Below are 26,077 nucleotides of genomic sequence, written 5' to 3' on the forward strand. Positions count from 1 at the left end.
TTTTCGTGAAAAACCTGACTTTGTTGTCCAGCTAAACACAACATCTTACAATGTTTATTTTAGTTCCGGATTTGGACTGAAACGAGTATGGATAAAAGCACACATTTTTACACCTTACGATTAGTGCAGCAATTCTGACCCCATATTTGGAACGTACATACATATAGAAGGTGTAAATCTAGCCGCTTGACATTGCGGTGTTTTCTTTCTGTCCCAAAATTGAACCACCTCCCTTCCACCCTCGCATCCTCCCTCCCTTCTCGCGTCAGTTAGTACTCCCAAGTGTCCAAGTTGAAATTAAACGTTAGGGTAATAACCCAAAAGATGCAAAAAAAACAATACGGAACGAGCTCAAACTATGAACCGATGGGGTCCGTTAACTTGGCCCCCCCACTGAGAGATTTCATAGTCGTATTATTTTGAAATGAATGCGCTCGTTATGCGCTCATATGCGCCACCGATAATAACTCTTGCGCCATTATCGTTTTTTATAAATCCGAAAAAACATTTGGGGGGGGCCAAGTGAACGTAGCCCTCCCCAGTACACATTTTGTCCCTTGTAACTAGGTCACCTGATAAATTTGGTTATGCGCTCAATTGCGCCACTTGAATTAAAGCTAGCGCCATTACGGTTAAGCCGTGACAAATTTTCAAAAAGTGGGGGGGGCCAACTTAACGTTTTTAAAAGTGACTTTTTTTTAACATCTTTTCATACGAAATTGTACTCTCAGGTATGCGCTGAAATGCGCCGTAAAAAGATATCTTTGCGCCATTATTGTTTTTTGGATATTCTTAAATATATTGGGGGGGGCAAGTGAACGGAATTCCCCATAACGCATTTTGCTACCGGTATTTGTGCCACTTGATACATCTGGTTATGAGCTCAATTGCGCCACTTGAATTAAAACTAGCGCCATTACGGTTAAGCCATAAAAAATTTTTAAAAAGTGGGGGGGGCTAACTTAACGTTTTCAAAAGTTACGTTTTTTAACATGTTTTTTTTTACTACATCGTACCTTTCATCATGCGCTAAAATGCGCCGTAAACAAAAATCTTGGCGCCATTATAGTGTTTTAGAAACACTATACAGGGTGTTTTTTGGGGAGCTTTAGTTAAACGATTCTGGCAAAGTAAAATAGGTAGGTTTTTAAAAATTTGTATTTAGGAGTTACTCCGAAGGCCGAATCGATGTAAAATATTTTCAAAATAGACGCACTTCCGGAAATAACTTTTGAAAACGCTAAGTTAGACCCTCCACTTTTTAAAAATTTTGTATGGCTTAACCGTAATGGCGCTAGCTTTAATTCAAGTGGCGCAATTGAGCTCATAACCAGATGTATCAAGTGACACAAATACCGGTAGCAAAATGCGTTATGAGGGATTCCGTTCACTTGCCCCCCCCCCCCAAATATATTTAAGGATAACCAAAAAACAATAATGGCGCAAAGATATCTTTTTACGGCGCATTTCAGCGCATACCTGAGAGTACAATTTCGTATGAAAACAAGTTAAAAAAAAGTAACTTTTAAAAACGTTAAGTTGGCCCCCCCACTTTTTGAAAATTTGTCACGGCTTAACCGTAATGGCGCTAGCTTTAATTCAAGTGGCGCAATTGAGCGCATAACCAAATGTATCAGGTGACCTAGTTACAAGGGACAAAATACGTACTGGGGGGGGGCTACGTTCACTTGCCCCCCCCCCAGATGTTTTTTCGGATTTCTAAAAAACGATAATGGCGCAAGAGTTATTATCGGTGGCGCATATGAGCGCATAACGAGCGCATTCATTTCAAAATAATACGACTATGAAATCTCTCAGTGGGGGGGGGGGGGGCAAGTTAACGGACCCGAACCGATGTCAAAAGATTTCGAGAAGGGGCACTTCGATTTTCCAACCATTATTCACGACGATCTCATACAAACTCTTCAAAAATGAAAACTTTCTCGGTTCCCCAGCGTTATAAAAATTTTGAACCCGGCTCATACATCAAGATAAATAAGCGCACTTCAAATGACACTCCAATCAGACGCCGTTCGCTGCAATACATCTAATTAGCCACCGGTAATTATACTAACCTAATTGGCCGGGTTAAAATTCTTGAAATCCAGTAATACCAATTGTTTGTTGCAATTTGCGGTTCAATCAAAAGGTTTCTTTATTTTCATAACTTCAACATTGCACACATAAAATCGACAAATAATTAATACTTATACGGATCTGAAATCATAAAATATTAATTTTCTCTCCTTTTCGGATACTGCGAAAATAATTGAAATATCTCCACGGGAACGGTTACAAAACTGGTCAATTATATACGATATATTGTTTTTACTATCGACGGCTGACATACACCACAACAAATTAAGCAATTAATTCTATTGCCAATTCTTGGAAGATATAAGTCCATAACATACGGTTTCTAGTAATGAAGTGCCCGGTTGAGTTCCTCCATATACAGTGTATTCATTAAATCTGGTAGATTTCATGGCGCAGAACGGGTGCTTCGTTATCTCTTTACATCCTCATATCAGATGCTCAATATTATCCTCTTTCTCTTCACAAAGTTCATTTCCTTTCTTCTGTTTCTCTCCATTTCTCGTTTGCTCTCCTCGTTTCCGCATTGAACCTCGGTATTAGTTTGATGTTTTTCCTTCCCTCCGTTACTAGCTTCTTGTACCTCGTGTTTCCTCGTGAATTCTCGATTTTCTCTCTGTTGCTGCACTTATATATCTTGGTCTCTTTTTGTTAAGTTCTTATTTCATCATTTCCCTTATATCTCCCCCCTTTTCGACCCCTGCCGATCCGTATCCGTGTCTCATAATGTTTTTCGTTTTTCGCACCAGTTTTCTTTTGTGTTCATCCTGATTAATATTCTTTTACCAATTAACTTTCTCTTTCTCTCCTTTCCTCGATTCTTACAGGCCTGCGTCTCAACTCTATCCTTATCTTCTCCATTTTTATATCCTCCTCTAAAGTACAAGTCGAGGTACAAGTGGTTATTTAAAGACTGATTATTATTACCAAACTTCCTCCATGTTTCTAAAATGTCTTCGTCCTATTTCCACAAAATCTTCGCTTATTCCTCTTACGTATTTAAGGATTTGCCGCTACTTTCGCCAAAGTTTCTTGTATTGTTGTTTTCCATTTTTCCTTAGAATTTGCCTTCCTTTTTCATTTCCATAGAATATGTCTATTTCGCAAAATTTCCTTATACATAATCATCTAGAGCCCAAAGTTTAACCCTTGCTCTAGATTCCATTTTCTTCGTAATATTATTCTCCATGTATCACCCAAATTCTCCTTCTAGAATTTCTTCTTCACAGCTTTCCACTTTCTAACAAAATAAGTAGCGCCATTTATTGAAAGATGAATTATTATTTTCTAAAAATATTCCCCCATGTTTCCGTACAATTCCTTCGTATTTTCCTAGAATTTTCTCTTATTTTCCTGAACATTTTCACTTATTCTGGTCTACAATTATACACATTTCCTTAAAATTTGACTTTTAATTTACCATCTGCTTTTATTTTCTCAAAATTTTCTTACAATCCCCTAGAACCCAAAATGTTTCTGTCTTCCTCTAGTCTAGATCGTAGGGATTATCTTAAGATTTCCTCACTGTATCGCCAGGAGTTCAGATTGCACCAAAGTTTCCCCAGATTTACCTACAATTCTTTTATTTCTTTTTCTCCGTTATTCAATTTGATTTGAATTTTTATAATTTCTATACAAAATAAGTTTTCATATGGAGGGGGTCCTGCTTACTAATACAATAATCAATAACAATATTCAATAATGTTTATTAAATAAAATGCAACACAATTCCATCAAACTGAATATAGTCAACCTCCTGCAGGCAACTTAAAAATACATTCTACCAACTATACATAAGTACCAACTTAAACTAAAGCGCGTAATTTCAAAATTCAAATCTTAGCTACTACACATGTTTCATTAGAGAGATTTTCTTTTCCTTCCAATTCCTCCATATTTCAGTAACGTTATCATTTTTTACACCAAGGTATCATTTTGAAAATTCCCTTATATTTTTCTTAAACTTCTCCCCCTCCTTAATTTCTTACTGATTAATGAACGCCTACAAAATGGCATATTATTAAAAAATCCGACATCCTAAATCGTTGATTCGCTTACTTCATTTTGCGCTACCAATTAAACAAGGGCTAGGGAAATAAATCATCCCCAAACACGACCAACATATGTTACGTTATAGTTTCCACGATGTTGAAATGACCGCATGCCGACTTCGCAGTTGTAATGAAATAATCCTAATTAAGATAACTGGAAATATGATCCAAATCCCCGACATAAGTTGTCCAGACATCCAGAATCTACTAAGAAAACAATGCTCTACAGAAATTAAAAGATCCAAAAAAGACAATTGTCAATTCCAGCGAATGCTTACAGATTTATTCTTACAATTTCATTAGCCAAATAATTGATTGGAAAATCGGTTTCCACTTTTACTGATATGTAATGCGTAAACTGCCCCCAAGATCCGGGGATAAGCCTTTCATTAAACTCCCCCTAATTATCTAAATAGACGTGTTTTTTGTAATTTTTGTTTTTTTCAAAAATGCAAATTACAATCGCTGGTTCGTTTTGAAATGCAACCCCTGTACTATGTTCACATAAAGCCCGTTTGAAATTCCTAAATGATTAAGTTAAAATGAGGGAAAGAATTACAATTTTACGAACTCGTGTAATGGCTCTTTTTTTGATTTTCGGAAACAATGCATGACTAATTAGATGAAGCGTAGAAGCTTTAGACAATATTTTCAGAGGAAGAAGTTGTAGATAATTATGATACCCAAAGGAGGGTAGCACCGCATATTTCTTTGAAGCTAACAGAAAAGCTAATAATGTCCAAGTTTTCCCTGTAACGGATTAATATGGCATATAAATTAGAAGTTAAAGATGAAGTGTGTACGCAATTAAAGAGTATAATAATAAATGATAGCGATTAAATTCCTATCGATTAAACAAAGGAATGCCAAATATTTAATTAAACGTGGGACTTGCTTAATGGCTTATCGGGTTACTCTTTAAGCGGTAGGTATAATAACTATTATTTATAATTTGTTTTCCTTCACGGCAACATGCGGAAAGGCTACATTTTTCAAAATTCCATTCCCCATTATTACAACGAGCACTTCATTTAGGGCAGCGCGCGATCTAACTTTGTGCGAAAACTCGAATCGAAAAAAAAAAGTTTCTCGTGCCAATTTCTCTAGAAGAAATTTGATGACAATAATAATCAAAGTGGTTATTTCGCGGTAACAACTCGCAAAGCATCCAACAAGTGAGCGGTAAAAGCAATATCCGCAAAGTTCCAAAACGTGAGTTACAAACTCGTTATATAAATTAATGCGGCTGCTTTTGCGTTTTCGCTAACTTCTTCGACTAATAAATTTGCAAAGGTTAAAGGAGGCCGTATTGTTATTGGCGCAATTCTACCCGGGAGAAATCAGCAGTTGTAACCGAATGACAGCGAACCTGTAAATTCAACGTGTCTCTAACTAATTAAAGTAGTTAATTTCGCTTCCGGAACAAATGGCACCTCTTATTCGTCTCCTTCTCGCTTCCATGGCGGGACCGATGTTTACCACTATGTTTCCTCCAAACGATGTCGAGCATTACTTAACCTAATTTAAACCATCGCGTCCAATTCCAGCAATATATAACTCCAAAAACATATTCGAAAATTTATTAGGGGATCCTTTTAATAACTCCACCCTGCGCGAATGTCAGACTTATTCAAACCTGTAATTAAAGCGAATATATTATTCCGGGGGGAATAATTGCCTTCTTACTTTATAAAGAATGATTAAGGTGCACCACGCCTTGATTGTCCTATAAATCAGATACAATTAAAAAAATCATCGCAAAATGGCTTCCGTTTTGTTTTCTTATGCAGAATGAATAAGACATAAATTAATTTTCACTTCTCCCATTTTACTGCTAGTTAAAAAACCAGTTAATAATGCTTTTGGTACTTCAGTGAAAGCGTGTCGAAAAACAATTATTTGTTTAATTTATTTATTTATTTATTATCCCTAAATAAATTAAACAAATAATTATTTTTCGACAACTACGACCCCTATTTAAATTTTAACGAAGCCTAATAAAAACAAAAACACGGCACTTTTTCCAAAAATAATACCTTTAGGAGAAAATTTTATTAACTACTAATGTCGATGGAATATTTTTGACGAAAGTAGCGGGAATCGGCCGCAAACTGGGTGTTCTGTCGTCGAAACCGGCGGACGGACTCGAGCGTCATCAAAGGTGCGACCTTGTCCCAGGTTGGCGGTAGCAGCGGGTTTGAGTGGATCGGTTTCGGAAGCCTCAGACAAACCGTAGCTCCAAGAATTTGAAACGCAAGCTGGTGAATGCTAACAAAATTGAAGCGTACAGCAATTTTCCTAAGCGGGTATATTAAATAATCGGATTTGGTAGCGCTATCTATGGGAAAGCAAATGCAGGAGAGCGACAAAACGCTCATCTTGCAATTAAACAGAGCGATCGAAATTACTGTGCAAGAAAAATCATACGGTATGCAAACTTAATGTTAAAGCAAAAATTAAACGGTCTTAGGATTTAGATACGGTGCGGTTGTCAAAGTAAATTTACGAGAAAGCTCAAAAATCAAAATCACGGTATCTACGACGCGTCATTTGCGAAACTGCAGAGGACAAAAAGATCCCCCCTAAACAACGGGTTTACCTTTTATAAAATTCGGCTATTTCATAGAGGGAATATGGGCTTTACTTGCTCGACGGATACGAAACGGTTGTAAACAACAAATGAAATGCGGCCTCTTATTTTCCTTAACGGACGGCTCGACAAATCAACCCACTAATTTCTAAAAAGCTTCTAGATACCGGGTGTTCAGCAGAGCTGGTTCGACAGAAATATACAGTGTGGTCATAACTTGCCAAAAATTGCATCTGTAATCCGTAAAGGAAATTGCAACCCTAAAAATGTTTCAACGTCCAAAGTTTTGGAGAAACGGACCAAAATCTATAGTCATCCTAGAGCTCCGCCTTTTCTTTCAAATTTCTTGATTTTTACGGAAATACCTTTATCTATGCGCAATGGCGTGTGGCCAATACCTCACCCACAAAGCAACTTTTTTATAATCTCTGCTCGCACACATTCGGCCTCTGCTAGAAGAACAATTCTAATATTGATCTAAATTTTTTCAATTTAAAAGACTCGGTGGCCTCGATCAACTTCCATAGAATTTATTACACAAATTTTGATTCGCACCTGAAATAAGTCTTGGGCACGAACGCATGAAAACTCTGTCTGGGTCGCCTAAAGCATTCGAATAAACACAATTAATTGATTGACAATGACAAAAATTTATTCTGGGACTCGGAAAACAAAATTAAAATAAAGTCCCTGAAAGGAAGACAAGTGAAAAAGTCGTATTTTTCTCCTAATAATATGAATGCTAGGACAGGGAAAAATACCGGTAGGGGCGGTAGACACGAGATCATTCTCTTTCAAATGAGCCGCCTATCGTCGAAGTCTATACAGTTTTAAATGCTTTCGTAAATAGCATTGCGCATTGTCTACATTAGAAATTTCATTGGATACCTTCATAAATAAAACATACAGCATGCGTAAACAGTAATTTTGAAACCGGTATTAGTTTTAGATTTACGGACTTACTTACGGCAAGTAGAACGCAAAAGATCCTTGCAAAATTGAGCATTTTCCTGATAAAGAAAACCTAATATGGTAGAAGTGGAACAGGGAAAATCCAAACCGTGGCGCATTCAATACGAAATCGAAACCAATGAATTCGATTTTTAATTAATCACTCGGCTCCTATTCGTGCGAAAATTCCCGAACATCTGGCAATCGATTCGTTAATTAAGCGCGCACAATTTGACACCAAAATCCTCTCGGTATGTGCTTCTTTACTGTAACTCATTAGTGTATGCTAATTATACATACTCAAAAGGCTAAACGGAAGCTCAGGAAGTCTTTACATTAATTAACTTTATGTTAATTAAACGTTTTCGGCCACAAAACCGGCTGGCGGTTATCAGCAGCCAACTGATAATGAGCAAAACAACTCGCTTCGGAACTTGTTCTATCCTTGCTTTTACTTATTATAGGGAACTAAAACAGTATATTAACATGAACGGCGCTGAAACCAAAAAATATTAATTGTCCTTCATCTTCTCCAGGTTGAGAGCCTTCGGGGGTTACCAAAATAATTCCAAAATTCCAACAATAACGATCGTAGGCGGACTAATTAACTACGACTCTCCTGGTCTCCATGGCTCCGCGGAAATTTCGCGAAATTACGGTTTTCTATGTAACGAAGCCCAAACCAATCGTTACTATACAGGGCGGTCCTCGTAAACAGCGAACCCAATGCAAAAATCCCGGGTGCATCGTTACAAACGTCGTTAATTTTATTTATATTCGTAGTGTTTACATATAAAGTGTAATTCATTGCATTGTACATGCATTAAACCAAATTTTTGATACTGCGCATGCACAAAATCAAAAACTATCGGTATGCACGGAATCCTTGGACCAAGCCCTTTCAAATGAGCCCCATATCGCCCAAATCGGTTCAGTGATGTAGAAAGAGTACGTGTGACGGACGGACGGACAAAGTGCAGCCAATAGCTTCGACGAAAATACGCTAAACACCTTAGAGAGCTTGTTAGGACATAATACCTCGCACTAGGAGGTCGACAAATAAAATAAGTTAAAATTATTTACAGTTTTTTCCATAATCCAAATACATATTCCGAGGAACTGCGTCTGCAATTAAACAAATAGGACCAACTGTCCCAGAAATTAGCGTAAACAAATTTACACGTTCTTTTTACCATCGCGGAAACTAACAGAGTTTACTCGATGTCTCCAGTATGTAAAAAAACACCCACTTCCACTGAGATAACAAATTCAAGCAAAATAAATCAACCTTGTGCTTATTCGTAAATAATCCCGCAGAAATATTTTAATATACAGGATGTCCCATCATTATTTTTGGTGTTTAGACTAAAATAACATCCACATGGCATTGTTTGCACAACAATATTTTGTTATGAATAGTTTTGAAATCGAAAGTATCATCAATTAGTTTACTTTTACTGGACATTGGCTTGAAGAATCTGAATCCCTTGAATATTTTAAAATTAAATATCTTCTCTGACGTTTTTTTACAATTGTCTATTAATTTTATTACTATGGTAATATCAGGATCAAAAGTTATAGACTAGAAACCAATTTCGAAAGAAAATTCAAAGGGCTGTAACTTTTGAACTAGTAACCCAATCTTGGAACTGTTTGAAATTATGGATTCTACAGGCCACATTCTATAAGAAAGTTTTTTTTTCCGGGTCGATCTGAGATAATTTTTTTCTCGGGCCTCAAAAAAAGGCAGTGTATAACCTTCCTTTTTTACCAAAAATCGACTGCACCAAAATTTCTCGGGAAAACACTTCTTCTTATTAATTTTGGTGCGTAGAATCCAAAACAATTCGTACTTTTTCTATCAGACTTCTCAATCAAAAGCAGGGGCAATATAAATTATCCAGTAAACTTGATGCTAAAAAACAAAATCCAACAGTAGGTATTTAATTACTTTATAGAGTGGCGACACAGGTACGATCATTTTTTGATCTATTTTTAGATAACAAGACCATAAATTACGTTAAAGGTATCAGACAAAGAAATAATGCACAAGTAGCCAAAGCGAGCGTTGCAGGACCGAATAAAGTAAGTAAATAAAAGCTAAAAAAGCGCAATTTATAATAAACCTGAAAAACCGACACGACATGGACGTGTCAGAAATGTTAGATAATAGTAATCAACCACGAACATACCACACATACGTTGAAGTATTAATGTTGGAAATTATGATAGGGAAAAAAACACAAAAGGGACGCCAAAAGCGATGATAGATCACGAAATCACGACAAAGCTCGAAAATCATACAAATAAAGGCAGCGAGAGAAACCCTCTTAGCTGAATGACAAAACAAACTATTTTGTGCTGTATCCAAACAAGCTAAACCAACATTAGTTCATTTGCTGCAGCGGAGTGGGCACTACAAATCACCCTTCATTTATTTTCCACTCGCAACTATCCCCTCGCTTTCCATTTCGAGAGGGTGGGGCTCTTTTTTTAATTATTCTCTTCAATTTTATACCTTGCTAGCCGAGAGTTAGGTACTCAGTTAAAAAGTTTCGCTCCACCATCAAACCCTTCCCTCTCCTTTATTACCAATAAAAAATGTAGCGTTACCAGTAAAGAAGAAGTTCGTTTTTACTGCGCCGAAACAGGCGATAAAAATAAAAGTTTTAAGGGATTAATATAAAATCATAGGGGGATTATGCAAAATACGGAATATTTGGCGAGTTTTCTATATACTTTTGTGATTAATGAAATTTTTCGGCGGGCGTGGTAAAGAAGTCATGTTGAGATTGTAATATTAGTTGTATAATGACAGAGCTTCCAGTACCTTATACCTTCGCATGTAAGTTTGATGGATGTAAAGGCGTGCAAGTGACAGATCGCTGATGGGAAACTCGGCAGTCTACTTTGCATCTCGCATCAGGAGTGCGAGAGGAACAAACCCCTTAAATGCAAATCCGCTGACTCAGTTGATGATTAGCAATAAAACGTTTACAACAACAAATAGTGTCATTTTTTACTGACGGAGAAGTACGTGTCGAAAAATCGTAAGGGAGCCCTGTAATTTGTTTAGGTCTGATTTTCAGCGGCGAAACAAATTCGTTTCCATTACGGTTGATATACATCACGCACCCAGTGCATTATTTAGTATCCACGGCAAACTTTCACCCCAAAAGTGCGAAACATTACTGTAACGGTCTCCGCTGCACACAAATTTCTACAAAGTTTCATAATTACTGTCAAACTTTTCCTAGTTAATGTTAAAGCAAAATGTAATCACATCGAGGCGGACAAGCCTGTTTTATCCGCCCGTTTCTTTAAACATTCAGTTTTGCGAGAACACGACTTTCGGTTGTAAAACTAAATAACAAACGATTGTTCTGTTCCGCGCGGTAATTGAAAAAGAAGAAACAGTTCTTTTTAATTACTTAGTCCGGACAAAATTCGTAATGAAAATGTGAAGTATATAATAGTTACGAGTTATATAAATGTCAGGAAAATGACACATTACTGGCGATAATATTTTTTGACAAAAAAAATTATTTCAAACCGAGTTTTTCATGCAGGTGAAATGATTAGAAATTAGAGAAAAATGATTGAAACAGCTTAATTTTTCCGCGGGTGAAATCCCTGGGGTTGAAAGGGGTAGAAAGTGGTATTCTGCAATTTGTGGCATAACTATACATTTTAGGCGAAAGGCGAAAATGTTCAATATAAAAGTTATAGAGAATAAAAACAACTTTTGTATCTGCAGTATTTTCGCATAACCTCCAATTTTCCTAAAAAAACCAGAAAAACCTGTTTTTTTCGTTTTTTATTCCTATTTTTGCGAAAAAAAATCGCAGGGTGGAGGAATATTAATTAGAAAATTTTAAATATAGTAAATCCTCACTACATTTAAATATTTTTAAAAAAAATTATTAAATTTTTAGTATTCAAACAATTAAATGCAAATAATAATTGTTTTATTATAAAAAAGAAGGTAATTTTTTGGGCCCGAAAAGTTGAACCGTTTCCGAGATCTCACAATTTCTGAAAAAAACACCTTATTTTTCAAGGGGATGAAAAACTATTTTTTTCATCGAATAGAAGTGCGTGTGATAGCAATTTTTGGGAAGACTTATATTTTAATAAATTTTTAAGATATACACGGTTTTTGACATGATAAATCAACGTGTTGGATGTTAATAAAGATTTTTTCGCATCTGTCTTCTTGCTTCTCTTTAATGTTGCTAAAATTTTCTCTTTTGTTATCTTATGCTCAACTGTTTTAGTTAAAACATCTTTATTATTTCTTTTTTCTGCATTTTTACTGCAATAAAAGCAATTCGAAGTAAAATCGAATTATTTTGTTTCCTGTTTTTGTTCACTGACTCTTCCTCCTGCCAGCTGATGCAATTACTCTAGGCCTGTTGCAAAACTTGCAAAATCTTCAATAAGAACGTTAGTTTTACCGGCCAAAGCAATAAATGATTTGAGATATAAAACCTGGAATAAACTTCATGAGGATTTTATCCATAGTTCCTTAAATTAACGATCAACAGATCCAGTTGGGCAGTTGGACACTAGGAAACAAAAGAAAATATTTTAGAAACATTAAAGACGAGAGAGAAGACAGATTTCAAAAATTCTTTATTAGGGTGCATCCAGTAATTACGAAAATTTTGTTACCTGGAATAACTGTGTACGATGAAAAAAATAGATTTTTCATCCCCTTGAAAAAGAGGTGGTTTCTTCAGAAATCTTGAGATCTCGGAAACGGTTCAACCAAGGAGTAAACACCTGGGGAAGTAATTATACAGAATAGAGGAAATCGTGAGGAAGTACGGGGAAGTTTAGGAAGTACTGGGAAGTACGCGGAAGTATAGAGAAAGTATTCATTTGTTCATAAAATGCGAAATGTTACAGAGGGCGACCGGAGAGGTAAAATCACGTAAACTTTTTACATAGAATCACATAAAATATCAATATCTCAGTGTATCTACCCCCTATCCTTATGCAGTGCTGTTTATTAAGAAGTAGACATAAGGATTAACGTGTATGGTTTTTCCCTATGTCTACTTTTAAATGACAAAATCTCTTCTGAACGGCGCCTAATTTTATGCAACAAAAATAACTTCTTAAAACAAATAAAGATCTGGCTGTCACATTAATTAATTTGAATATTGTTGCTCTGGCTTCCTTATTTTTATTTTCGTTCGTGTGCGATGTATTCAACTGCAGAAAAAGTTGATATTGTCAATTGTTATAGTGCCGGTAACAGTTTAAGGAGCGTAAGAGATTTCTTATTTAGATAAATAAGATTTAAAAATAGACATAGGGAAAAACAATACACATGTCTACTTCTTAATAAATATCACTGTATATGACATCAACATAAATTTTGTAATACTTAACACGTAAATTGTACAAGTGCGAAAATAATATAAATTCACATATGCAATGTCCTGCTAAGGACCAACGACCGGTTAATTCGCTTTCTTATCTCATTCATCCCGACTCGACTTGGCTGCGCGTATTACGCGAGTGACAATCGCATACTGCGCCCGCTCGTCCATAAGCTGTGGTTTGTTAAAAGGTTTTTATCTCAGATCTGGTAATTTCCATCATGACTTGTTGGAGGACAAGATTTGCTCCTCTGACATATGGTATTGGAGGTGTGGCAGTGGCAATATCGTTGTGGTTAAAAAAATTTCTTCTTCGCATCAGATTATTGTGTAAGTAGAACAAATGAAGTATGGAGTACCTCAAGGATCTATCCTTGGCTCTATATTATTCATAATATTTATTAATGATTTATTTAACTGTTCTCTTTTGACTCATTTTCATACAATATCACCACACATGCAGATGACACCAGTGTTAGTGTGGTTTATAATGAGGAGGAGTTAGAATTTAATTTAAAAGGTTCGTTATCAACCCTTACTAATTGGTTTAATGCAAATAAACATTGAATGAATTTGGAAAAAAAAACAAAATAGGGCGTTCCAATAACTTTCCACTGAATTACCAGTCACTTCACTTGGAGATATGCCATTGTTGAACGTTCTTAGGAGTTATTATAGATACAGAAACTAACTGTAAAGATCATATTGACCAAAATTGCATTCAGCAATCTCGCTGTACATACATTTTTGTGCCCATCAACCCTTTTCCAAATCCGCCATTCTACATATATTCGAAAGTAAGGTGAACCACTAATCATCACATTTCTAGCATTTTTAAAATGCAAAAAAGAGCATTAGGGTAATGTTTTCGCTACAGAGACAGAAATCCTGTAAGCGTTATTTTAAAAAAAATTCAAATTCTAACTGTATGCATTATATGTATTAGAATATTTATGTTTAGTATTCAAAAACCAAAAGTTATTTTCATTAAATTCCGATAGCCACTCATACAATGTGAGAAAAAAAAATTTTGTATAATAAGATCAAAAAGTAAAGAATCATACTCGCAGATCGGTGTGAGATTTTGTCTTTCCGGCTTATATAAAGTATAGTACAATGTAGGTCCCTTTTAAAACACAAAAGGACAATATCTTTGAGAATATTAAAAATTACCAGCCATGTCTTTTTAAAAACATATATACAGAGTGTTCCTAAATATGATGGACATAGGAAAGGAGCTAATTCTTGGACTTATTTATGACTAAAAGCACATATAAACATAGGTCCGCAAAACGTTTTATAAGCATATGCATATGCAATGTAGGTCCCTTTTAAAACACAAAAGGACGACTTCTTTGAGAATATTAAAAATTACCAGCCATGTCTATTCAAAAACATATATACAGAGTATTCCTAAATATGATGGACATACGAAAGGAGCTAATTCTTGGACTTATTTATGACTAAAAACTCATATAAACATAGGTCCGCAAAACGTTTTATAAGCATATGCAATGTAGGTCCCTTTTAAAACACAAAAGGACGATTTCTTTGAGAATATTAAAAATTACCAGCCATGCCTTTTTAAAAACATATATACAGGGTGTTCCTAAATGATGGACATACGAAAGGGGCTAATTCTTGGATTTATTTGTGACTTATAGCTCATATAAAACTTAGGTCCGCAAAACGTTTTATAAGCATATGCAAACACAAGAAATCTACAATTTCAACTTCGAACTGTCAAAGCTAATAAAACAAGAAATTATCTAAATAAGCTCTATTGGACGATTTTCAAAATTTTACTTTCAGTTAGGTAGCCAATCATCTAAGCCTTCCAGCATAACTTATATTCCAAATTTGAGTTAAATGACTCAGGAGATATAACCCAGTTTTATTTTTTATTTTAATACAAAATTTCAATGTCCATATAGAACTTTTGAATAATGTCAATCTCAGGCATTTAGCAATGTGACAGCTGCGGCCGGTAAAGTGACAGGCGGCGGGAAAAGTAGTCCTGTCTTCTTTATGTTAATTTGTTTGATACATTTGAAAACAATAACATATTTGGATAGAGAATGAAAAGATCTTTCAAAGGACATATCACAATCCCATACTTCCAAAAAAAATGTGCCAAATTCTGGACAAAGCAGTTTCCTAGCTCAAACCAAAAATCGTGCTTTTGGAAGAGTGTCTTCAAAAAATGTTAATAGTAGGGAAAAGCACGTTTCCCATGAAAGTGTATTATTTTTCGATGTAGAATAAGAACATGCAATAAAAAGTATAGGTGAAAACCAGTTCTGGACCTAGAACAGCATCTCCATAAGCAGTCTTAAACATTACCTAGTCGAACAATGAATTCCTGCACTTTTCCTTCACACCGCAGGTTAAATCCCGTTACGTTTGGGTTCCCATAGTGGATATCCAAAATTTGAACAAAATCCGTCGGGCCGTTGCTCGGAAAATTGCCAACGTGCATACGTACAGGGTGGTTCAAATTCGTAGCTTATCATTGGAATCTCTGCAACGGTGAGAGGTACAGTGTAGGTTAAATGCGGGCTTGTGAATTAATTTGAACCAAGGGGAAACAAGTACCATTTTTGGTGTTCAAATTCAAATTAATTCACGTCATTTCAAAATAATTCACGTAAACTCCTGTTAATTCACGTTAATTAACCTTAATACAAATTAATTCACGTTAATTCAGGATAAATTAAGATAATTCATGTTAATTTTTTTGCAGTTAATTGAATTTGATTTAAACAAATTAAACTTTAAACGTGAATCCGTTAGCGAGTAAAATTAACTAATGTGAAAAATACCGTGAAAATTTTCAGTATGGAGATATTGTACGTAAAGCATTTATAAAAAATCCCATAGAACTGAATACCGAATGATTCTTGAGATCGTTTTTGGGATGTAACTTTTCTAAAAGTTCAAAAATGATTAGGATTATCACTGAAGTTGTGAATAAATCAGCAGTTTAGAGTAACAGCTTCATTGTGTGATTAAATATTATATTATATATAATATAATAATATTAAATAATATTTAAATATTAAATGCAATTTTTTATTTTAATATATACTTTTGAATAATGTCAATCTGTCGGTGATGACCAGACTCATTATTGACATTTAGCAATGTGACAGGTGCGGCGGGAAAAGTAGTCCGGTCAGGGAAAATAAAATTTCCTGACATAAAGTAGGCATGAAAATGAAGGTTTCATGACCATTTTGGGTAAAGATACATTACTGTATATGGTCTAAGCTCTAGAAATGCAATTAGCAAAAATAATCGCGAAAACCCTCCAAACGCCCCATTATTCCTATAATGGCCGCGCCACCAATTATTTAAATATGTAAACAAGAAGCCCTAAACTAAATAAAAAATTAAAAAATAATTCACGTAAATTCCTGTTAATTCAAGTTAATTAACCTTAATACAAATTAATTCACGTTAATTCAGGTTAATTTAAATTAATTCACGTTAATTTTTTTTGCAGTTAATTGAATTTGATTTAAACAAATTAAACATTAAAAATTCATAATAAATAATAAATTTTTTCCATGGGGGGATCGTAGTTGGAAGCGTCCCCATTACACTGGCCGCGTTGCCACGTTGTATGGAAATACTTATCTTTTGTCGTAAGTAAGTGGTAAATTAATATTAATTAATTCACGTTAATTGAAATTAATTCAGAGGTTGTTTCCCTCTAGAATTTGACTTTTTGGTATACTTATTTCCCCCTAGAACCCAACCATTTACTAAGGTATTTCGCTTAATCTGCATAAGAATTGTGTACAATTTTATATTTGTTTCTCAAATCCTTCCCAAACTCTCTTCATACTTGCCCTGAATTTGATCATAAACCACTCTCAAAACTTGCAAAATTATTAATTTTATTATCTGCCAGTTTGTCTCGTCGCGCGTTGTACGAGGGACATCTACCTCAGCATGCGATTATTTTTCAATGTAGTCTCCCCTAAGATCTGTGCACTCTAAATTTCTCATTCAACGAAGTAATACCGTTGGAAAAAGAACACTTCTTCCTTGTCTACAAAAAAAGCAGTTGTTAAGCAATCATCCGAATCAAAATGGCGGCCCCGAAAGTGTTTCTTTTATTGGCTTAAAGTTGTTATTGGAACGGCTTTGGAATATCTGGCGCTATTTCCTCATTCTTTTGCAAAGGAAACTTTTTGATCCTACTTCAACTTTTTGTCAAGAAAGCTTGTCAATTTTTGTCTGATTACACCATAGAGCAAGAAGATTAAGTTGACTTAATATCTTCATACTCGTATTTTGACCTTATATGCAAATGTTAATTAGGATAGCTTGGTAGAATATCAATTACTTTTGGTAAAGCTAATATTGAAGCTGCCGTTTCAAATTCGAGCGTTAAAAAGGCGCAATAATTTACTTAAAAATGACGTGGAATGTGTTCGGTAAAGACACCGGAGAATTAAAAGTTTGCGGGCGCGCTAATTTAAAATTTTAAAGTGGCAACATTTGGAGCTGAAGGAGTGGAACGTAATTAACGGTGGCTTCGAACGTCCCTCTTCAAAATTTGTCTTTTTCTTTAACTCATTACCTCGCAATTTGCACTAATCAACTTACAGTACAATCGGTTAATGAATTCGATAAAATAGAAATAATAATTAGCGATTTATAGCGGTAAATTCGCTCGGTTTTGCTGGTCGATTCGTTAGGCAAACAATATAAAACCCAAAATACCCGGGAGTCACGTATTTTCAGGTTATGCACATACAATAGTTTGTCTTTGACACCTGCGGCACGATCGCATTATTAATTTATCGCATGCACCGCGTATGAATATTGATGTCCGTTAATGTAGCTATGTCAAATTGCAATTTTTTATGTTAATGAAATCAATTTTGTTGCAGAGAGACGCTTTAATCTTGGAACCGAGTCATGTGGCGAACTGCGTTTCCAAAGGAAAATCTGAGGTACGTGTATTACCAGCTAGCGTTTCGTTCGTATCTAGGTAGACGCTTTTTTGATAGGTAATTTTCAGGATTCGTGTCTCCGTCGTCGCGGCGACGGTGCATGCAAAACCATTTTCACTACTACAAATTTTATGGAAAGCCCTTTTTTACATGTCACTTTTCAGCCTCGAATATTGCATTTTAAATTATGACTGCATTTGAAAAGTATTTCAACTGCTTTGGCACGGTGTTCCTTTTTTAAATTTTTAGATTTAACCGACCAACATACTCCGTATTTCTATTTTAATTAAATACTGTTGCTAAATGCATACATTTGTAAACTTAATTAAAATTCCGAGTTCGGTAGCGAGTATTGCTATTTTGGTTCCTTTCAAAGGAGATTAACTGTGACAGAGGAGATGGCGTTGAACCAGAAATGTTGTAAGATTCTTGCAATGTCTGTGGAATGTCTATACCTACCTACTTGTATCATGTATTTGTAACGGGTCAATGCTGCTACTTTCGGCTGTTTCTGGTAGGTATTCAAATTAGGAATGTATGGTATGAAAGTCAAATTAGATACTTTGAAATTCCACCTACAAATATTTTTTTCAAGTTTTGATTTACACTGGAAACTAATCCGATGGAATAGTACACTTCAGACTGAACACCATTTTCTCGCTGTCCTGTTCCGGGGGGTGCATCCCATCCTGCCGGTATAGGAGACCGAAATATACAAGGCAGCTCAAATGTGTTGCTTGTTTTTACGTGACCAAAACAGCAAAATCAGAATTACTCATGGTGATGTCCTTGGAGCCTCGCGAGCCCGAACTAAGCCATCTTGAAATCGGGGGGTTTAACACATGGCATTCATACACACGCGATTGGGTCAAGGAAACGTAGTCGAATTGTTAACGATTAAGGATTATTAGCACCATTTTGTAGGCGTGTTAGAAAATTAAAAAATAATAGGGACGCGTCAAGGAGAAATAGCAGCAGGGCATTGGGTTTTGGATCATCAGAGCGTCATGTGCGCGGTTCGACATAATAGTTTGGGGGAGGGGGGGGGGATTAAGCGTGAATCCGTCAGCGAGTAAACCACCTTCATTCAATTCGCGTTTGAGCCTTGGTGGAGCTGAAATAAAAGAACCCGTAATTAAATGGCTGTACATCTAATTTAACACAACACAACTAATGCGAAAAAACCGTGCAAATATTCAGAATGCAAATATTCTACGTAAAGCATTGTTTGGGATAAATTGAAAAAGTTCCCGATAGGAACTTAGAGACGATAGCTCTGGTAGCTGGTTCGCGAGCTAAACCTTTTGTTGTAAACGAGGTTGTAAATCTTCATTTACACAGAACCTTATACAGGTACTATTTATTTCATGACACAAATTTATGTACAATTATTTACAACAACCCTTTAATGTACATTGAGCACTACTAACTTTTGAGTCAACCTACTTCGATTGTAGGCGAAATGTGACTGCTTGAAAACTAAAAAATTGACTAATTAACACCCTAAAACTAAGAACATTTATTGCAACCATATGGGGTGCAATATTAGCGCAAGGGACCGCATGCAAGCGGCTCCTTTGCCTAGTCACGTATTAAATAACTTAAAAATTAGGGTGACAGGCGAAAACAGAAAGAACACGGAAGTTATAAATTGACATAAACATATGGAATTTGTAAAACCGCACAGAGCGTGTGAAAGATTGAAAGGGAAAAAATTCTAAGAGTTCTGAAACAAAAAAAATAAATGGAACTTATTCTAACTTAACAAAAATACTTATAAATTAACAATATAAAGACCGGCGGCGTCTAAATTGACAACAAGCATTTATAAAAAACCCGATGGAACTGAATACCGAATGATCCTCGAGATCATTTTTGAGATGTAGCTTTCTGGCCCGATAGTTTACGTAGCTGAGAAACAATAGCGACCTTTCTTATGTGTGTACCAATTTTCAAGGCGATCGGACGTTTCTAAACAAAATCGAGGACCCTTAATAAATCTTCTGGAAAAACCGCCTTTGTGATAATGTGTACGTACGGAAGCTTTTGTATTTATTCGTTGGAAGGTAAATTAATCGGACTTTCCTGAATCCATTCCGAAAGAAATATCGATAAACTTTTTCGGTAAAACCAGCGTGCGATAGTATTTAGAACTATCGAAAATGTAGAAAAGTACTAGCGCACTTTTCCGCCCATCACCACCCCTGTTTGTCTTGGTCAAGCAGTCCACTTTCAGGGTAGGACAAGTGTAGGAAGTTGGTTCGCCGCTTGGCAACACTGCACGTAATTAATAGAGGAAATATCTCGAAGGTTTATCTCCATAAGCAAGGCTAAAAGTTCAAAAAGGATTAGGATTATCGCTGAAGTTGGGAATAAATCAGCAGTTTAGAGTAACAGCTTCAGTCGTTCAAAAATTCTGCTTGGAAAGCGAAAGTTTCAAGACAAAAGGTTTGGTCTTCCAGTGAGCTATTAACAAATTATATTGCGAAAGGTTCAGAGGATAAAACCAAATGGTTCAATGCCCGTGAGAAGAGGTAATCGCACAAAAAAATCCAAGAAAACAGGAGATCCAAGTTTCATTCTGTAGTGTCCATCCTTAAGACATCATCCCTTCGAGAAAAGCTGTACTGATTTGTACCATAGAGAAACAATCGATTCCAGAAAACGCAATAATTCAGGAAACGTAATCTTTTTGATTTGCATTGAAATAACCATCGGTTTCCTCAAGAAATTAAGTAAAATTTTACAAAAATTCACTATTGTAGTAGAACTTAAATTTCAAATAGGACGATCACGAGTTTTAAACCCCTATTTATCTTCTTTCCTGTCCTAAACTGGACTGGAAATTATTTCAATGCATCTAGTGATGCAAAAACTAACGATAATGAAAGGTCGCCATTGTTCTTTCTTATTTGCAGGTGCTTGCTGTAAATGTCCCAGTGACGTGCTGCTTTGTTTCAGATGAAATGATGAATGTTTTAAAGTAGGTACGCCTTTCATATTGTGCAGCTCTTCATTAACGAATAATGGCTTTTTATACCGAAGTTCCTCACAGTGACACATTTCAACTTTTGTAGTTTAGTATCACTTTAGGTAATTTAGCGTGGCTTATATAAATTTGTTTGGGTAATTTGCAAAGCTTTTTAAGCCTCTTTACGCATTTTAGTACAACGTATCTACCTCGAGAGCCACTCACTCTTTCATTTGCTCCCCCACATCGCAATTAACAATAAGCTTTTTATTTAAAACCGAGAGTCATTTGCTACCGCCGCTTGTTTTCCAAATGAAAGTTTTATTATTTTACCACCTCTCTCGCTTCTTTCACTTTCCTCGTCCGCATTTGTAAATGTTTTCGTAATACGTCCTGTGGGGTGTCGTCGATCGTTTTCTTCGTTTCCCTTCAGATTATTATTTGCCAATTAAAATTACTCGACCAAAATGATGGTCTGGTAATAAGTTGAAATTAATTTTAGTGTACGCTCGCCTGGTCCTAATTTGTAATTCAAATGTCGCATCTCTAGCGATCACCAATTGAAACAATATACGTCTCTACTGTATGGTATAAATTTAATTCCGTCACATACTGACGTTTTTCCGATCTAATAAGTGAAGCGAGACGTCGGAGTAGTGCAAGACTGTATAAGTGAATCAAATATGAAATACAAAACGTTAGTAATGTACGTGTAAGACCTGAACAATTCCAAAGATATTGTGAGATACACCTACGAAGGAATTAACGTATATTTTTCAAATCTAAACTAACAAAAGTGTCATTTATTTACACCCATTTAATTAATTAATTTAGTTTAATTAAAATATGGCACTCAGGACATAAAACTATATAATTTTTAATTTACAGTGCTATTTATTAAGAAGTAGACTTAGGGATTAACGTGTATGGTTTTTCCCTATGTCTACTTTTAAATGACAAAATCTCTTCTGAACGGCGCCTAATTTTATGCAACAAAAATAACTTCTTAAAACATAAAATCTGGCTCTCATATTAATTAATTTTAATATTGTTGCCTCAGTTTTTTCGGCAACAAATACACAAGTTATAACTTGAAGTTTCCACGTGGTTTTTAAAAGAGCATTAAATTTTCTGCAATTTTCATTCTAATAGTATTTCTTTCAACGGGGCGAAAAAAACATGTAGGGTGATTCAAAATTGGGTGCAAAGGGCGTATTTACCAGCAAAAAATAAGAAAGTTTGTTGATTATAACCGTATGTCCTAACTTGCTTCGTTTTTTAGATACAGGGTGTAAAAGTTTTTTAAAAAATCTGTTATTTATTTTATTCCCACCAAAGGAAGACACTTATGACGACAAATAATCCTTTGAATAATTGATAAAAAACCGATTTCTTTAAAAAACAGTTTTACACCCTGTATCTAGAAATCGAAACAAGTTAGTATACTTCAAGAATAACCAACGTTTAATTGAACATATGATGGCATATTAATTGTGCGACTAAAAACGAAGCATGAGAAAATGATGAACTTATTGAATACCATTTTTCATATTTCCTTGGATCCTTTGCTATGAATTCAACCGTAAATTCATACCTAATGCATTAAAGTCGTTTTTACAGCAGGCTAGTCGAGTAAAGTATCATGAAAATTATAAATGAAAGGAACGAACGTCAGTATTTTATATGTACTTATAAGTATTAAAGTAATACTTTTTTTTTAATTCAACGATACCCTCCCGGATAGACCGTCGTCATATCGAACTTTAAAGGAGAGATCATGAAACCGGTTTTAGAGTAAACTGCGAAAACTAGGAAATTGCAATTACTTCAAAGCTAATCCCGTAATTCGGATTAGCCGGAACTAATATGGGCATCAAAGTTAAAGTAATATTAGGTAAAGGAGCCGCTAGCGACTGAGAAGTGCACTTGATGAAATTAACGTACACTTTACTTTTACGATTACGTCATTTTCTGCCCTTTCATGGAAAAGAAATGTGTTCAGGATATTTTTAAATTATCATTGATTGCTTGCGGAACATCAACGTGAAATTCCAATGGATGCACACCACTGGATTTCTACTGTTCCGTCATCTTAAAATTTGAAAACTTCACTTTCATGTACAAAAATCACTCAAAATTCCATTAAAGAAGACTGAACGTCCTTTGTTTTTAGCAATCCAATAAAAAGTGGGGAAGACTAATTTCACAGATGAAATTGTCAGTGGCGGCTCGTGACGTGTCAATTTGGTTTTTCAATTACATTATTTCTGCGATTGCATGAGCATTCTTGCATACACACAGGATCGACTAGGTAAGCGTAAGCGTAAAAAGCTCTGAAATGCCCCAGAATGCTTCTAGAAAGAAACTAAAGCTTTGTAAAGAGTAAGGAGTTTACAAAATCTATCAGTGATAGATAAAAAAAACCTTTAAAAACGACCTGGGAGGGAGATCGAATGCTCTAGAATAGTGCTATAGAAATTCTTCAAAGCACAGGTGAAGAGAGAGCTCTAAAAGCTCTTTGAAACAGACCTAGACGGCTCCAAAATGCATTCTAAAACTCAGTTAAAAATGTTTGAAAAGCTTTGAAAAGACCATATAAAACTATACTAAATGTTCAGGAGACTCTTAAAACCTCCCTGAATCTGTTCAAAAGGGGCTAAGAACCTTATGTGCACTCCCTAGAACCATATCAGTATCGTATAAGCTTAAAAAAAGGTCTCTGATGGGATCGGGAGCTCTAAAAAAAAACAAAAAGCTTTCTATTGGTCTTGAAAGTTAATCCGGGAAAGTGCTTAGAATTTTCTATAAAGTACTTAAAAGGTTTTCCAGAGTCGTATCAGCATACCGATTTCGGATTACCAATTCTCAAAAGCTATCATGGGGTTTTTAGAAGTAACAGAGGCCTCCTTTGGTGGCGGTGCTGCTGGGGGATTACATACTCCCCAGACCCTCCGGTTAATGGTTATACGTTCCCCTCCAAGACATTTAGTTTTTGCATACTCCACAGGAAAGAAAGATTCATCTGTCCTTTTCTAGAAACTAATTATGAGAGCCTGACTGACCTCCCAGCCAGCATACAAAAATTTGATTACCTTTTTTCGAAAGTGTATTACATACCCCCCCCCCCCCCCCCCCGGTTATGCGTTCTTCCTCAAAGACATTTAGTGTATGCATACTCCACAAGAAAAAAATTTCGTCTGTCCTTTTCTGAAAAGTAATTATAAGAGTCTGAGTGGATTGTAGGATGATTCGCTCCCGAAAATTCGCCCCGGTAAATTCGTCCCTGAAAATTTGCCCCCAGAATATTCGCCCCCAAGAAAACTCGCCCCCAGACTATTCGCCTCCGTAAGATTCGCCCCAGAAAGATTCGCCCCGGAAAATTCGCCCCCGGCAAGTTCGCCCTCCACAAATTCGCTCCTGGAAGATTCGCCCCCGGCGATTCCGCTCCCGTAGGATTCACCCCATAAGATTTAATAATCCTCGGAGGTAACAGGGCCAGCAGTTCATAAAATGAATTTTGTTTAATTGTTATTTGTTTAATATGTTACCAAACCAACCTATTACTTTCGAGGGTTAATAAATGTTATGGGGCGAATCCTACGGGGGCGAATATTGTAAGGGCGAATTTTTCGGAGGAGAATTTGTTGGGGGTGAATACTCCGGGGGCGAATTTACCTGGGGGCGAATATTCCGGGGGCGTGTCTTCCGGGGCGAATTTACCGCACACCTCTGAGTGCTCTTGTGAAAGAAAGTAATACCGGGGGTCTGGGGTTATTCCACACCTTCCAGCCAGCATACGAAAACTTGATTATTTTTTCTCAAAAGCTAACATGCAGTTGTTAGGGGTAATAAAGAAAGAATGATCGAGTCCTCCTTTGCTAAGGGTACTGCTGGGGGGGGGGGATACGTTCTATCTCAAAGACATTTAGCGTTCGCATACTCCATACTCTGACCGTTTATAAAAACTAATTATAAGAGTCTGAGTGATCTTGTGGGAAAAAGACATACCGGGGGGGTTTGGGTGGTATGGAATACCCCCCTAGCCAGCATACGAAAATTTGATTCCTTTTTCTCCAACTCAAACCCTAACACGAAGTGGTTAGGGGTAATAGAGATTGAGTCCTCTACTGCCGGGGGGTATTACAAACCCCCCAGACCCCCTGATTATACGTTCTTCCTCAAAGCATTTAGTGTTTGCATACTCCCAAAGAAAAAAAAGGTTCCATTTCTAAAAACTAATTGTAAGAATCTGAGCGCTCTTTAGGGAAAAATATATACCGGTGAGTCTAGGGAGGGGGTATAGTTCCCCCCCCCCCAGCCTAGCATGCGAAAATTTGATTAATTTTTCTCAAAAGCTAACATGAGGTTGTTAGGGGTAATAGTGAAAGAATTATGAAGTCCTCTTGTACTGATCGCTCTTGCGAGAAATCGTAATACCTACCGAGGGGTCTGGGGAGGTTAGTTGGGGCGCAGAGTGGATGTTTAAATGGGTATGTTTTTGCAGTTTTGTTTTTAAGACATTTTTGCAAATTTGTTTGTAAAAATGGAGCTTTTAATCTGGCTGGCTGGCTGGCAGCAAATGCGGGCCCGTAAAAAACGCTTGTAGAAAGACGAAGCGTGTACATTTGTGCATGTACCTAACGGAGCTGTGTAACGGGGTTATATATGTGAGGTTGGTGACATGTAGGCGCCATCCCCGAGCGTGTTATACTAACGTGGTGATTTTCTCGTATCTTCTTGTACACTTTTGGTTCATTTGTTTTCAAGTCGTAAAGATCTTGTACACGCGCACAACCCTTGCGCGACGGAATTTTGTTTTGTGTCCTAGTATAGGGGTAAAATTAACCACCTTTTGCAAGGCGAACGTTTTCGAGGGTAGTCCAAAAGTTTCTTAGAACTCGAATCGAGATCTCTCTTTTTCGTGTCGTCAATACGAGCCAAAAATACGAGAAATCAAAATTAAGGTCAATCGATGGTTCGTTTTGAAATAAAGGTCCTATATTTCGATTGTTTCATCTGTGAACAACATTTACTTAACATTAAATTGAAACCAGATCCTCAAA

The 26,077-nt window shown here is 36.1% G+C and overlaps 1 protein-coding gene across 1 annotated transcript in view; it reads left to right on the top strand.

Moving 5' to 3' along the window:
• Positions 1-26,077, top strand: part of LOC116164015 (semaphorin-2A-like) — a 174,041-nt gene that overhangs the window by 100,874 nt on the left and 47,090 nt on the right. The window contains exon 3 of the mRNA XM_031478141.1: positions 17,981-18,043. Coding sequence (XP_031334001.1) covers positions 17,981-18,043 — 63 coding nt within the window. The remainder of the gene's footprint in view (positions 1-17,980; positions 18,044-26,077) is intronic.

The sequence above is a fragment of the Photinus pyralis genome, unplaced genomic scaffold (assembly GCF_008802855.1).
Source record: "Photinus pyralis isolate 1611_PpyrPB1 unplaced genomic scaffold, Ppyr1.3 Ppyr1.4_LG2, whole genome shotgun sequence".
NCBI lineage: Eukaryota > Metazoa > Arthropoda > Insecta > Coleoptera > Lampyridae > Photinus > Photinus pyralis.